The sequence below is a fragment of the Leuciscus leuciscus genome (genome assembly GCF_965113295.1).
Source record: "Leuciscus leuciscus genome assembly, chromosome: 3".
Taxonomy (NCBI): domain Eukaryota; kingdom Metazoa; phylum Chordata; class Actinopteri; order Cypriniformes; family Leuciscidae; genus Leuciscus; species Leuciscus leuciscus.
In genome coordinates, this window is record NC_138727.1 from 13,516,105 (window position 1) to 13,533,457 (window position 17,353).

The window sequence follows — 17,353 nt, forward strand, 5'->3', positions numbered from 1 at the left end:
AATAAAAATAAAACTTTTTTGTTATATGAAGGTCACATTCAAACTGGCTTGGAAACTTTTTATCAGGCCTTTATGCAGCCTTTATATATATATTTATTTTTCCAACTGTCCTAGACCCATACATCAAATCATAAAATAGTAAAATACATAAAACTGAAATATTACAATTTAAAACTATCATTATGTAGATAAAGAGTGAAAAAAGATATTAGCTATGAATTTAGTCGTATAGCAAGAGAAAGAAGTGAGTAATTTTTTTTTTTTTTTTAAGTATTCGTAATGTAATTTCCCTCAGTGCCAATGTGGAATGACACTGGTGGGAAAAAATACATAATTTGCCTGTGTTGGACAAAAAGTAAAAACTCCTCCAACAGAATGACAGTCTTCAAACAGGTGCCTTCCGAAAGGAAAACAGCACAGGGATTGTAAGTGTGCGTTCCCCAAATTTGAACAGCTCAGTCTACTGGTTCTCTAATAGGGGAACAAAGCAGTAAAACTGAGAAGTCTGGGAGTCAAAGGATGCAGCAGGAAGTGGAGAAGTAGAATAAAAGTAGGGGGTGTCAGCAGTGGAAAGAGGTTTGGGACATATTTAAAGTGATGAAGTGGCCAAGAATGTACCCTTGCTCAAACACCAGTCTCTTTACCAATAATTCAAAGCCAATAAAACTGTGTGGGAAATAAAAGGCTAGGATTGTAAGGGCATTAAGTTCTTAGAATCAAATAAGCATGACAGACAAGCCTAAGAACACATTAGCTCCACAATTCAGACTCTCATTAATGCTATGCTACTATTGCCTCTGGACATGAAGATGACAAACATGAGATCAGGATAGGATCTGTTCAGAGAAGAGGGTTGATTTGTTTCAGCTGGGTTCTTTCATGTGAAACCGTCTCAGAAAATTGGCATTGAAATGTATGTGAATCGCTGGCTAGATAAGGACTCTTATAGGTAAGGATAAGGAGTATAGTTTTTATTTTTTATTTTTATAGATATAGTATAGATTCAGTATAGATCCTCTCATGTTCGACAGAATTTATTGGGTTGTTTACTGCTGGGGTGCACATTTCTGTCACGCCACTGCAAACAATCGGCCTCAGACAACAATATGCAAATATGTGAATACCAGTGTTATCAAAAATGAAATTATTTAAAAGCAATTAATTAACATATTAGTTCAGCAATATGGTTCTTATGAAAACCCTGCAGACAACCCCAGACAAATAACATGATTGATATCTTTATGGAATATGCCATTGTTTACACAATGCAAAACAACAACCAGAAATATTGGTTCAGAACAACCTGAGGGTGAGTAAATAATGATGAAATATCACTTTAAGTAAACCTGATATTAAGAATGAAAACCAGGAGAGAGAGAGAGAGAGAGAGAGAGAGAGAGAGAGAGAGAGAGAGAGAGAGAGAGAGAGAGAGAGAGAGAGAGAGAGAGAGAGAGAGAGAGAGAGAGAGAGAGAGAGAGAAAATAGTTAAAAGCTAGAGATAACAAAACACCAGTTCTGTGTGACAGGAAATGCAGGTAATCAAGACCTCTATGCAGGAAACCCATCCGAGAGATTTAACAATAAAAAAAGAAAAAGAAAAAATAAATAAATTACTTTTCTCCGAAACTGACTCAACAACTTCCTCTTATACTTATAGCCTCTCGAAATGATGCTACCATAGCAATATATCTTAATCATCCAGATGGGAAAACTTGATGACTTAAGTGGAATTTCCCATGGGTTATACAGACAAAGATAATATCCCAAGATCATAGGTCTAGTAAGTGGACTATTGATTAAACATGCATGCTTACGGAATATGACGTACATTAAAGGCACAATATGTACGATTTTTGGATAAAAATATCCAAAAACCACTAGAACAATGTTATGTTATAACCAACACTTGCTACTTTGAGTAAATGCTAATTAATAATCTCTTTGTATGGAAGGTCATACGCATCAACTTGTTTAAAACAATGAGTAAATAAAAACAGCAATGTAAGCTCCTTTTGTGACTTTATATAAACACCAAAATAGACTCAAAACAAAGAAACAACATTTAAACAGTATTACAAAAATACCCAGCACACAAAGATATATATATACTTTGTAACGTGTTAAATATGGATATTTTTCTTTCACACAGTGTTAATTTCGTTGACGAATAATTTTCGTCATTATTTTCGTCAACGACATTTTTTCACAGATGAAAACGAGACGATAACTAAATAAAAACTAGTTTTGAATGACAAAAACTATATATATATATACTGTATATATATGGTTCTGTATATGGGTTGAAGTTCCAGCAATATATGATTCAGTCTTTATAACGTTTACTGTTGTAGTAAGTTAAGGTTTGATGGTAAATGAAACCCAATGAAGTATGACCGTCATCAAACATATAGATTTCCCATCAAAAGAAGTCTGTAGTAGTAATCAAACTGTCCAATGTAGCTACATCCAACCATGAACCTCATAGTTGTACTCAATATGGCAAAATCCCAACCAGGACCACAGAGTTGGCACAAATATTCATTCAGCAGATACAGAAAAGTCCTTCTACAAAACACAAAATGCCTCCTGTTATTTATCTGCATTAAATCCACTATATTCAATAAGCACAAAGATAATCTTTCACCAGTAAATAAAACATCAACATGATCTTATACATTTAAATTACAGTTGAGCATGAAACAGAATGTTTCCCAACTAGGGCTGCGTTCCTTTCCAAAATTGTCATGCCCTTCACTCGCTAACTTCCTTCCATCTCATTCACTCGGATGTACGTCATTGCTTACGTTGCATGAGTGCCCACTACTGGCGGAACCTTTGCAATAGGCTGAATTGGAACGTGCTAAGCCCTTGATCACTTAGAATCCACTATGGGGTTGATTTATTATTTATTTTCTTCCCTTACGAAATTGTTTAATGCAGCATTCTATATGTATAAAGGTGTGTTTGAGTTGTTTAAATAAAAAAAAAATATATAATAATAATAATAATATATCATAGAGTTATTTGTGGCGGGGTAAATTAAACGCAATATGCGTTGACGTCACAATCATGTTGCATTGTGGTATATGGAGCTGCCTGGAGTGTACATATGAAGTAGACTCGCTCCCTCGGTCAAAATCGAGGGAGCGAGGGTCTGTCCATATAAACTTCCCTCGTCCACTTCAGGAAGTGGAACGCACTTCAAAATGGCGGCAGGGATTCAAGTCAAGTCACCTTCATTTATATAGCGCTTTTAACAATATGGATTGTTTCAAAGCAGCTTTACAGATATAATAGGAAATTACCGTAACAGATTGTTTAGGCTTTACAACAGCTCTATGATAAAGTTGTTGTCCAGCTAAAGTTAGTTTTGATTGATTGTTTTTAGTATTGATTGAAGTTATAAACTTAGGGGCTGCTAACACAACACCATTCTAACAGAAAAACCCTTAACGCGCTCCGGCTGCCCATCCGTACAAAACAGAGAGACTAATATTAGCATAGACACCATCCTTCTTATGATGTAACAAGTACTTCAGGATTTATGGGGAGTGTTCCCGGTTCCGGCTGACCTAAACTAGCCTAACATTGAATTATATAATGTGTTATGTGTATGCTATAGGCCAAAAAGATGTGTTTTTAGTCTAGATTTGAACTGACAGAGTGTGTCTGCTTCCCGGACAATATTAGGAAGACTGTTCCAGAGTTTTGGTGCAAAGTAGGAAAAGGATATACCGCCAGCAGTCGATTTTGATATTCTAGGTATTATCAACTGGCCAGAATTTTGAGATCGCAATAGACGTGGAGGACTATAATGTGTTAAGAGCTCGGTCAAGTACTGGGGAGCTAAACCATTTAGTGCTTTGTAAGTGATCAGCAATATGTTAAAAGCACCCTTAAAAGCAATCCACCCTTAAAAGCAATTTATGAAAATTAAATTCCTTCTTCCTGAATGCCTAGACATTAAATTATAGGTTGTTAAGTTTCAAAAGGGTCCATCAAAATTATATAACCAGCCACTGTTTAAATATATTAAATAAATACAAATGAAATAATAATAGAATAACAGTCGAGAATTAAACTTATTTCTGTAGCTCTATTCCATCTTCTTACAGAATGTTAATACCAATACAAATCCTTAATGACAATGTGAAGTTGTATTGGGCATATTCTTGAACCACATACAGATTAGGGATGGGTCACACAAGATGTGTTTTTTATTGTGTAGCCTATTGAAGAAAATCAAAAATCAGCTCATTATGAGACAGATTTTAAGTAGAGGAATTTCAGGACACAACTTTTCCAGTAAGGTTACAACAAGCAGCAAAACATTTATATCACATTTTGTTTTATTAATATATACTTTTAAATATGATACTGTTCAATTAAAGTTTTATTTTTTAGCTTTAAATAAGTCTTATGCTCACCAAGGTTGTATTTATTTGATCAAAAATACAATAAAAACAGTAATATTGTGAAATAATATTGCAATTTTAATGAACAGTCATCATATTTATATATTTTTAAAATATAATTTATTCCTTTGATGGCAAAGCTGAATTTTCAGCATCATTACTCCAGTCTTCAGTGTCAAATGAACCTTCAGAAATCATTCTAATACGCTGATTTGGTGCTCAAGAAATATGTCTTATTATAATCAATTTTAAAAAAAATAAGTTTTGCTGCTTAAAATCTTTTTGGAAAGATATAAGATTTTGAGAATTAATATAATACATACAGTATATAATATAATATAATACAATATAATATTTATTATATAAGAATATTAGGTCCCTGCATTTTGTTGTTCTCCAGGCGGTTTTTGAACACAGGAGAACAAGTATTGTGGGAACGACCCACTAAAAAATCCAGCCTATTGGCTTCCTTAGTTCAGTTGTTCAGGCATACCATCATTATTTCTGAAAATATCTAGTGGTGCACATTCCTACATACAATACCTTTATACTTCCATTAATACCTCAAGCCATTTTTCATTCACACTCTGCAATTTTCAAGCCAGGAGATAAGCATGGGAGGAAAATGCTCACTAGCTAGGCCTGCATGTGTATGTGTTGCTGCTTGTGTGTGTGCAGTCATGGATTTGAGGAAACCGGTTGGAAGAAGTGTCAAGCTTGTGTGGCTAATCCCAGAACTGACAGTTTCTCAAGCACTCCGTAAAAATTCCACCCCTTTCCTTTCCTCCCCTCTCTTCCCAGAGACTTTCTTCCCAACCTGTACCTGGAGTGACCTGGCTGTACCCAGCTGGGGCTCGACCCCAGATGCAGGTGAGGGAGAGAGATCAGAAGTGAGCAATAGACCCATTGTTCTGGACCCAGAGCCTGAGCCGTGACAGGGGGGAATGGGTGCGATAGGGGTAGGAATGCTCTAGGATGAACGCACATCAAAGAACTACAGGCAAAAGGCCGGAGAGGGAGGCGTTCTACGGACATGATTATAGGTACCAAACTCATTGGAGATAAGAAAGAATGAGAGGTTAATGTTGCGCTTGGTAGGCACAGACATGAGATCAGTTTTGTAGTTTCACTTATTAATGGCAGATGTCAGTGAGAATGCAGAGGCCTGATCCCAGATCAGCATTACGCGGATTAAAATCAAGATAATGTGAGGGAGCAAAGGCTTTCAAAACCGCCAACTGTGTTTTTCATTTCCTCTGCTGCCCTTCTATGGGAAAGAAAAGCCAAACTGTAATGTTTTACTTTATCCTGAACTCACAGACCATCACCTGCCAAGAAATATGTATGTGTGCCAACATTAGTGGTACCATTAAAAAAAAATTGGTATAAAAGACTAGATCAAAATACTGATGCAAACAGCAGAGCACAATTTTAAGAGTACAAAATCATTTTTGTGTTAGTAATTTCTTCTAAGATTTCTATTTGAAATAAAATACTCTTTACAGTGGATTCTTCTACATGGTTATCTTTATGTGAACAAATGTGAGGACCCCGTATAGTCTTCTAAAGATAAGATGCTATCACAAGGTTAAAAACCTAAAGCCACATCCATTTGTCTACACTAAAACAATGGTGCCCCGAATACCCCTTAAAACGACCCTGAATGCAAACTACAGTAACAATGTCAGACTTTCATGGCCATGGAGCTTGTGTTAGATAACAGGAACTTCTTCACTCATTCAAACACACAAAACATATGCAAACACACATTCAAAATCCCCGCTGCTGGAGTTTCAGTGTTTTAGCCCAGTCTGGAAAGGGATAGTACAGTAAGATGTGACGCCTAGATGGGCATCACTTTCCTTGCACAACATAAATACTGTTTGCTCCAGTGTTGTGACCCAAAAGTCATCGCCATAACAACCCGGAAATTAACCATGAATGCTCTTCATCTTGGGGCAAGGTTTGCGTGATGTAACCAGGCTGTGCACCCCACATTCCTGGCCTGATACAGAGAAGCTTTGATGTGCTTTGAAACAGGGGGCCATTGTGCTCAAATCTGGCCTGCATTTTATCATCCATCACACACCAGAATACCAAGCCGTAGAGCCACAGGGGGTCGTTACATAACGCAAAATAGCCTACACACAAATCTTGGACCTCTCAAAATTCAGAGCTTGCTAGTGATATATCAATAATATCTAAACCACCAAAATCTGCCAGACCCTGGAAAATGCATGATGCAATGTCTTTTCATCCCTGTCTCCATTGCACACACACCACTACAAGTAAGTAGATGATGGAGACAGACAGTCTCCAGCTCCTGTTGCTTTCTGGTATTGATTCCAGGGAGACACAGGGGTCAAACCAGAATCATGTCTTATGGCTCGTCTGGTGTCTGGTCAACTTGATTGACCAGAAGTTTCCCACCCACACTTCACTTACCTTTGAATATACATGCATCACTGGAGATTTCTGAAAGTCATTTTCACCACAGTGTCTTTTGAACCACATCTCAGTTATGTATGTGTATTCATGTATTTGTTTATTTCTTTATGTATGTATGTACGTACGTTACGTATGTATTTATTTATTGCACAAAGTGGTCTGCTTTCGACGAGCATTTTAGTTATCATAATTACAAACAGTTAAATAATATTTTCATACTTTTTGGAAAATTTCATAACATTAAAGCTTTATTATAAATGACGCACACAAATATTCTGTTTACAAGTGATTTTTCTGTTTACAAGTGAACTTTCAACTTGTAGATTGTTTTCTTCACACATTTTATCCCTAGAGCACATTGACTCTACTGTCTCCTTGGTAAACAAATGCATGTGCACCAAAAAAAAAAAAAAGAAAAAAAAAAAATTATTGAGGCAAAATTGTTGGTCATAATAAAAATATAAACGTTTTTTTTTTTTTTTTGAGCAACTGAATCCTTCCTTTCTAAATATTATCTATCTATCTATCTATCTATCTATCTATCTATCTATCTATCTATCTATCTATCTATCTATCTATCTATCTATCTATCTATCTATCTATCTATCTATCTATCTATCTATCTATCTATCTTTTTTATCATAGTGTATGTCGAAAGTAATTTCTGACTCTGGTGCTATTACATTTAACATGACAATTGAAAGTCTCAACGTTAGATTATGGCGTGTTTAGTGAAGAGCATAGCAGCATTGATGTAACTGAAACAACTTTTAAGCCCTATTCGCTTAAAAGTTTTAAGCCCTATTCGCACGGGATAAGTATAAGTATTACCTGGTGACCTCAAGTCATTTGTAATAATTGCGGAGCTTGTCTGTGATCTTAATCCCGTGCGAATCTGCCATGTCTGTAATTTGTAAAGTAAAAATTCCCCCGCAAATGACCTACCATATTTCGCCGAACACCGAGGTCCTGTGATAATATTAGTCCCGTGCGAATCGGCGGGGTCGTATATAATTTTTTTCAAGGTTTTTGTTTCCTGTGCGCTTTTTTTAATCCATCTTTCGCGAAGAATGGAGGCTGCGTTGGAGTGTTTTGATAGTATTTTGGGTGCTGGGTCATATCGCTATAGGCTACACCATACAACGATACAATTTGCAGAAAGAAAAAGCTGAAAACCATCAGAAGAGCACAAACAAAAAGAATGATTAGATGGAGATGAATGACTAGCAGCATGCGGTAAGGAACATTCTTCTGTTTATGATATTTCATACAGCTAGACCTATAACAACAAGATATTTCCAAGCAATAGCCTATTGACATCATATCCGGGAGATAAGTCAGTAAATTCGAGTAAAATCACAGGCTTCGCTTATCCCGTGCGAATTCAGATGTGGGTGGGTAATTTCTAAATCACACGTGGTCCCCAGATAAAACCAATCCAGTGCGAATAGGGCTTTAGTTAACAAAAAGTACACAACAAATGACAACTGCACAAGTATAACAGTTGATATATAGTAGTCAGCGAACATCAAATGACCACATAAGCAGCAGAAAATGGCTAACAGCAATCTGTTAATAGCTAGTATGCTACATTTGTCCTTAGCCTGAGGGTGAGACAATCGAAATGCTTTGCCCCAACAAAGCATCTCTTTTAGCCAGCAAATGGTCATGCATCCATAAAGGAACAAAGAGGTTTGTTCTAGATATATATCACTCTTGTAATAATCTTGAATCATTTCCAGACACATCTACAGGTCTCTGTTCTGATAGTCTGACTGAATAACATCTGCTAGTGCTTTAGACAGATCCAGTGCTACCAGTTGACATACTTTGGCGGGAAAGCAAGGTTGTATGTCTTAACTTGACTCGGATTTACAAAATCTGATAAACGTTTTTCATAACCTTTAATAAGATTTTTCACTTTGATAAATTGGTGAGAAACAAATATTGAAAACATTAACTGAATATCCTAATATTGGAAACAGCCATTTATAACATTATCATACCATATCATATTCGTTCTTTTTTTTAACATACAGTTTTGTTTTCCATTCTGTATGATTTTTTCCTCGCTTCTACCGCTTAACGTAGGCTATGATAATACAACTTGAGATGATGTGGACTTACCTGCTCTGTCTTTCTCAGAAAGTACAGCAGAGGTCTGAAAGAAAGTAAATAAAGAAAAAATTATATTTAGCAAATGACAAGGAAATACAATAAGATAAAAAATAGTTCACCCAAAAATTATTTACTCACCTTCAAGTTATTCCAAACCTATATGAATTTATTTCTTCTTTTTTTCCCCGGCTGAACACAAAAGAAGAGATTTTGAAGAAGGGTAACCACTTCCAAAGTGTAATACTTCCATAGTATGGAGAGAAAAAAAAATACCATAAAAAGTCAATGGCAAATGGTCTGCTTGGTTACCGAAATTCTTCAAAATATCATCTTTTGATTTTCATTTTTGGGTGAACTATCCCATTAAATCCCTAAAATACATTTTATCATGTCTGAAGGTCAGCTTAGATTTGAAATTCCTGAAATTGAATTCAGATGTTTTATGAATTCATATTTCACTTTTCATCAGGATCCAGGAAGTTCAGTTCAAAACAGTTCAGTTTCACAATATAACTCTATAAACATAGTTTGCATTTCAAACCAAGCCAGTATAAACTAGCCTACCACCTGTCGCCCTGTGAGTAAAACACTGTGTGTGTTTGTGTATGTGTTCATGCCCACCAAGTGCAGCTGGCCAAGAAATAAGGCCATTTGTGTAGCCTCTGCAACCTTGAAAACACCCTCCTCCTTATGAACCAGATACAAGATACCCCCCAACTGACACACACACACACACACACACACACACACACACACACACACACACACACACACACACACACACACACACACACACACACACACACACACACACACACACACACACACACACACACACACACACACACACACACACACACACCATTTGTATACTGTACTAACTGTATATTCTATCCCTCAACCCTAAACCAACCCATAACACAAAATGTTCTGCATTTTTACATTTTCAAAAAACATAATTTAGTTGGATATATAAGCTGTTTTCCTCAGGGGGACCAAAAAATTTGCCCACAAGGACAAGGATTTTTGATATTACCATCTTTGTGGGGAAATTTTTTCCTCATAACGTAGGGTTTACCAGGACCACACATACGCGCACGCACACACACACACACAGATGAGAGAGAGAGAGAGAGAGAGAGAGATACATTTATGCTTACATATACTCTAAAATGCCTGATAGTCTGTTTTATCTTCATATGACTGAATGTGATTATCCATAATTTGTTAGATCATGTGTGTACTTACTGATAACGCTGATAAAAGTTTGTTTTTCAACAAGGAGGGTATGAGACAAAAAGAAACCGCTGCATAGTTTTACCATGTCGACACGTCTCAGTGGAGAACACACTTGAAAAATACCAAAAAAGTGTGTCTAAGTGATTATTTTAGCCACAGCATTTTGCCTGGAAAAATTATTAATCTGCTTTGCAAAGGCAATAATATACCTTCCAAATGTAGCACATTTGTGGATTTGGTTAATGACCTTTGCAAAGGCTCTACCTGTGTTTAAACAGAAAGTTTTGGTGGGACATAATGAAGGGCTTTAGTTACGTCAAAACAATATGCCATGGATTTCCATACTATGCTTGTCATGCTAGTCAGATGTAGGTGGTAGTTTGTGGTGGGACATTTTCATTGCTTAGAGCATCTGATTGGACACAAATCTACATAGTGTAGGATGAGTCATCAATACTGTTTTCCTAGAAAGGAGAGATTTTAAATGTATAGTATGCTTAAAAAAAATCAAACTGCTACATGTTTAGTGGCATGTATTGTATTTACATAAATTGTATTGACAATACAGCATTGTAATTGATAGCTAAAACTTATTTTTTATTATTTCTAAAATAAAATATAAATATTAGACGAAAAACTTAAACGTAAAAAAAATAAATAATTATAAATTACAAATGTTGCCTTGACTGACTGAAATAAGTTTAAGCTGAAGTACTAAAATAACACAAATAAATTAAAGCTACTTAGAAATAATAAAACACAAAAACAAGAAAATGACAAGCACAAACAAAATTACTAAAATGTAAACTTAAATGAAAACTGAAATTATAAAAATAAAATCTAATTCAAGTTATTAATAAATACTACAATAATAATGAATAAATACCACATTGTAATAAGAAATAATACTAAAATAACACTGACACTAGCATATATATGACCTCAAAGCTAAAAGACATGAACAAAAAGCCAGAAAACTCTTAATTTTGATTAAATGGGGCCTCTAAATGACTCTTTCCTGAAAGAGCAATGGCTATTAATAACTGTTCCTTTGTTAGTTATTGTTCATTATTCATTTGTGTTGACTTTTTAGTCAGACAGAACAGGAATCTCTGTAGTTCCAAAGGAATGTCGGGGTCTCAGTCTCCGGGTGACCTTCATCCACAGAACTCCTGCTCTGTCCACTGATCTTTGACCTTGTGTAATCCCAAAGTCCCTGGAACAGATCATACTGACAGAAACACCTCCATCATCTGCCTCGAAAGAGCGATGCATCCTGTTATATGAAGAATGTGGCTTTCTCCTCAAAACATCAGACCATATTCTTCTTCTTTATCTATCTCTTTCTTCTGTCTTCTTTCATGTTCTCCTCAATTCCTTTATTGCCCTCTGTTATCACATTGTCTTATTTTATCTACCTTTGTTTTTTTGTTTCCACATTCTTTCTCTTTTGTTAAATACCCTCATCATTGCGTCCACCCATCCTCCCCTCATGAAGCCAGATGCATGCTGGGGATTATATACATGTATGTGAGGGGTGCGAGTGGCTTATCAAAGGAGTGTTATCTAAGGAGTGATTGTGATCTTAATGGACACAGTGTGCCTAAAACATTCTAAAATCACATATCTGCCATCGTTTTCATGTTAGTATCGCATATGTCCCTGTTATTCTCATTGCAAAGCATGTACATGACTATAAAGAGATTTTTGGTGTGAATGACGAGCAAATGTTCAAAGGTGAAGTGTGTAATATATGTACCTCTAGTGGCACCCAATGGAATTGCTAAAAAATAATTCCTTTGCAGAAATGCAGTAATTTCCTTAAACACAAAGTTGGTTGGACAAACTGATAGTCCCGACTTAAAGTCTCACCATTGGTCGAGTCATTAGCACATTTCTCACATATAGTCTTTATTGTTTGATCATCCCTTATGCCTGTCATCACAGGTGTGTGAAAGGTCTCTTACTGGTAAAAAGCCAGAACGCTGTTGCTTGTGTGAAGAACAGCATATTTGTGTATTTACCGGTAAAGTCATTCTGGTAATTTTACAGTAATTTACCGGGATTGCTGTGTGAAAAGGGCTATTGTTGCAATTGGACTGGTCAGGATTTGGCTAACTTATAGCTTTGGCTGCATTCACACCATGTTGTAATTACCATAAATAAAGCTCTGCATGCATTCGAATCGCTCTTGTGGTACTTTGATGTCAAACACCTATCAGTCTGCACAGCACCGCTTCAAGTCGAACACACTTTAAATCTGCAGTAGTCAGGTGAAACAGCGGCCACGTGGTACAAGTCGTAGCTCTCAAAGAGTTTACATTTTGTAATTACAAGTTTTATAAGCAGAATTGTTACGGTAATTACGAGATGGCGTGAACGCACCATTTCAATGCATTAACATAAAACTGCATACTTCACTTTATTACCCCTAATATCTGAGATGCTCAATAGACTAAAGACTTTTCCTCTCCTTAAAAGATATTCTACCCGACAACACTATTTTTCCATAGCTGAGAACAAATCCACCCATTGCATTCCATTCCTTGTTGATGGTGCTGATACTGATGGTCTGGATAAAGAATTGTCTTGCACCCAATCTGTCTAGGGAACACACACACAAAAACACTGACACCAATACACACATACCTGAAAATGGTTTATCTGAATCACACTGATAAACATAAATAGACATAATCCGTATAAAAAAAACAATGATGGTTCTCAGATTTACGGCTAAATAATGACCTTAGCAATGCTAACAGCAAAAAAGTCCCCCATGCTGGCACACTGAGAGCTATCAACAGTAAATCACCCATAAACACGCATAGCCTACATGCATGCCAACACCAACACGATTGTAAAATATAGCCCAAAATATACCTCAACGTGCATTAAAAAGTCCACAACCCGTCAACTCCGGTTTCGCAACCATAATGTGAAATTATGAGTCTGCAAATACTATGAAACATGATGCAGTATAGAGAGTTAGCCATATTATCATAGTGTGACTGTGACCACCACAGCAACACACTCTACATTCCTCTATGTGTGGGCCTTTTGTTTTCTCAAATTCACAGAATCAACTCAAGGCCACCGACAGTGAAATACTATTAATACTTCGGAGAACTTCTGGCATACTCAGAATAACTATATTTGAGTCAGAGCACTGTTATCATGTGCTATCCCAAACACACCACCCACCACCCTCATATGAGTGGGAAGATGGTTAAAATGAGCTCAGAACAAAAGAAGACAAGATGGAAAGGGCAGGGAATGAGGTGGCAGAAAATTAGGACAATGTGATAAATGAAATGAATAAATAACAGAAAGAACAGCAAAACAGACAAGCATCACTATTACTATCTCTCATACTTGTGGTCTTAATGAAATTACTTTCATGCGGCATTTTGAAAGTGTAGTCTACTATTACTTTTACAAGTGATCGAACAAAAGATTCCCATAGATTTACACTGAAGAAGAAACTCAACCAATTTCAGCCAGCTACTGTAGCAGTAAGTGACCAGCAAACAAACATCTGCTTTAGCAAGCAACACACTAAACACAATAAGAACACCTTTAAAACCACATAGCAACACCATGACAATGATAACACTATAATCATTGCAATGACAAAACTTGAGCTGAAAATATAGAACATTTTACAGTCTTAAAATTGAGTGTGGAAGAAATTGTTTACAATGTAGTAACTCTTCAGGGTCCATCACACTTGCCCGGCAACATTGGACCACCCAAGTATACAAATGTCATATGTTACATTTCAGTCATGAGAGTGAGAGGTTTTTTTGGTATGTGTGTGTTTAAGTATGCAATCATGTGTGCAAGTATGTGTCCCCAGTCATTATGGGGCAGGATTGGGTCACATTTTTTGGCCTGAAAGGTCCCTGGGCACAGGTTGTCACGGCATTAGGGATCAGAGGTCGTATCAGGTGTCCAACAGAAAAAACAACAACGGGGCAGAGCACTCAAGTACTTATTTACTGGGTGTGTGTGTGTGTGTTTGTGTGTGAGTGAGAGAGAGATGGGATAAACATTGATCAGAAATGCATTAAAACAGTTAATGTAGAATTATGTGGATTGAAAGTCAGCATTCACAGTTATACAAGAAATATCTGAAGTTAAACATGCGATGATTATCATAAATTAAAACTCCAAAATCCAAATATGTTGTACTCATCAACAACTAACATTAAATTCAGAGGACTTGCACTGCTTTTGAAACCAAAGAAACACTCTTTTTTTTTTTTTCACATTAGGATAACAATCAGAATGTCATTTTAGAAAGACACTCCTTGTGAAAAATGCAATTTAGTTGCAATTTAGTACATTTAAAACATCAAACTGAAATGCAATGTAACACTTCAGTTAGTACTTTACATGTGCTTTAGTATGTTATTCAACACATCAAAATAATTGTACTTTAAGGTACATGGCAAATGGTTATTAAAACAATGATTTAAAATATACTTTAAAGTAAAAATGTTAATTTAACATTATTCCAAATTGTCCTTTTTAAAAGTGAGTGTCAAGAAATAGTCATGCAAGTGTGCTCTCTTTAAGTGCATACGTTGCATTTATTTAATTAATAGTATATTATCTGCAAGTACATTTTAAGATTGTAAGTACAGTACAAGTGCACATTCAACACAATTAAGTGCACTTCTTTTTCACAAGGGATTATATGTTAAACAGTGAAAAATTAAGACTGTTCTTACTGGTATATATTATTATGATATGTACTGGAAAATGACAATGAATTATTGTTTTTTGAATTGCAATTTTAAGATTTTTTTCTGTGATGGATAGGTTTAGGGTTAGGGGATATAATCTATAATTTGTACAGTAAAAATCATTATGTCTATGGAAAATCCCCATAAAACATAGAAGTGTGTGCATGTGTGTGTGTGTTGAGTACAAAATATACCAGCCCCCTAGTCTGGTTAAGAATGTGCAGCTGGTAGGGGTCAGACTGGCCCACCCAAAGCCTGAGTGGGTATGTGTGTGTTCGTGTGTCTCGATGACCATTCTTACTGCACCTTCTTTGACAGATACAAATGTGTTTATTAAAGATAAACATACCTATACACATATGTTCTGCATGTGTACACAAACCAGGTACGTTTTGCTTCCGTTTCAGGTCTCAGAAGGGTCCTTATTTAGTGTTTATACTTAATATATATATAATACATACTGTTTGTAGAGTATGCAGACACACAGATGCTATCTATACCCCCCAAACCTCAAACTTTTTCCATATCTAATGAAGGCATTCCTGCATGTGCACTGAGAAACGTGGGAAAAAAACGACCCCTCTTTTTTTTCTCTCCCTCTCCGCAGTGAGAACACCCTCTTCTTTACCCCATAATAACTTCCATATGTTTTATGCAAACCGTTTTGGCAGGAAGTGATGTAAATTGTCCCTCAGGGCATGTTACATTGCGTAAACTGTATCCTTGACTCAGAGATCACGGTTGACATTACAAGCTACAATCCAAGCTAAAAACAGCCAGCTGCATACAGAAACGGTCCAATCGTTTCAATGAGAACTTGAAAATACAAACTTAAAAGGTTAATACTCTGATTAAATAAGTATACTTGTATTTCCATCATTACCAATTGCAATATCAAAAATGGTCTTACCATGCTACTGTAAAAATATATAACAATCATGTGGTATGGTCTGAACAATATGACGGTTAGAGACCCACAGGAAGTAAAAGTACAAGAGTGGACAATGAGGATACAAAGAAAAAAACGATTTGTACCAATTCTAATTACGAAGGACATAAAGCGGACAATGACTGATCCCAAGCTAATAGTATTTTAGGTTTTATCTTGCCACAGTTGTTTTTTGCTTGCTCACTGGGGGTTTTCAAGGCACTATCATCCGTTGGTTTGGAACAGTTTGTACTGTAAAACACTACACATCAAAATTAGAATTGAATGGACCTGGTCAGGGGACAGCTTTCTCTCTCTATGCCTTGAAAGTTCATTCTCATTCACTATAGGCTAGAAGTTGATGGTTCAATACAAAAGATTTAAAAAAGGCAAGATCAGGAACTGCGTCTCATTTCTGGAGAGAATCATACTCTTAGGGTGAAGAACATTCCCTCCAAATGTCACTAACCTCACAATAGCTGGTATTTCCCCCTTTTTCCGGCCCTAATTGACTCCTTGGATTAGAGAAAGAGAGTCAGGATGCTAATCCCTGTAATCCAGTATAATCCAGGCTCCAATAACAATGGAAGATGCTGAATTAAGCAGACGGCACTTTGGGAAAACAAGAAATGAGGCTAACCTATGGTGCAGGATTAGGGTGCCATGCAGAGGCACAAGAGGAGGGGGCTCATTACCCTGCTGGGCACAGTGGTCCGAGAAAGAGACACAAGAGCAAGACCAATGCTGCCAGGATGCTACAAATCAAAGATGATTGAGAATTTATACTTAGCCTTGTACATCCAACCTAAAACCTCTGAAATGTTCACTTTGGTTTGTTGTTTTTCAGATAGACAATGTCTTTTTATACAAAAAAAAAAAAAAAAAAGTGTTTATAATTTGTATACTATATTTATACATTTGAATCTACCTGGAATCCATACACACTATATGCAACACAAAATCACATGACTAGTCCTACAGCAATATGGTTAAAGCGAGATCAAATGGATACTTTGTCTTACGTCCTGTGCTCCTCAGTAAAAGACTCTCACGTGAGTTTCAGAAGGGATCTCAATCTCACAAATTTGCCAAGATACTAAAGTGTACAAGCAAAAGTCAGAGATTTTAATATGAACTCAAACATTTATCATAAATTTCTTCCAAGATTACATCGGAGTTATCCTATTCATATTTATTTACATAATTAACATTATGTAACAATTTTCTATTTTTATTTATTTATGTTATAAACTTATGTTACAAGAAATAAAGTTTCAGTTACGAGACATGTTGCAATTGTGAGATAAAAAAATAAAAAAACTATAAGATGTCAAATCATGAGATACAAAGCCATACTTCTGATGAATAAAAAATGTCATTCATTCACTTTTATTTTTCAGTACTATGAATACAGAGATGCATTATGAATCACATAATGCAAAGTATAATCATTC

At 36.0% G+C, this 17,353-nt stretch overlaps 1 protein-coding gene across 2 annotated transcripts in view; it reads right to left on the reverse strand.

Moving 5' to 3' along the window:
• The window catches only part of dlc1 (DLC1 Rho GTPase activating protein), a 118,343-nt gene that overhangs the window by 69,223 nt on the left and 31,767 nt on the right, over window positions 1-17,353 (reverse strand). For both annotated transcript variants that reach the window (XM_082165741.1, XM_082165742.1), the window contains one exon: window positions 8,991-9,024. In XM_082165741.1, coding sequence (XP_082021867.1) covers window positions 8,991-9,024 — 34 coding nt within the window. The remainder of the gene's footprint in view (window positions 1-8,990; window positions 9,025-17,353) is intronic.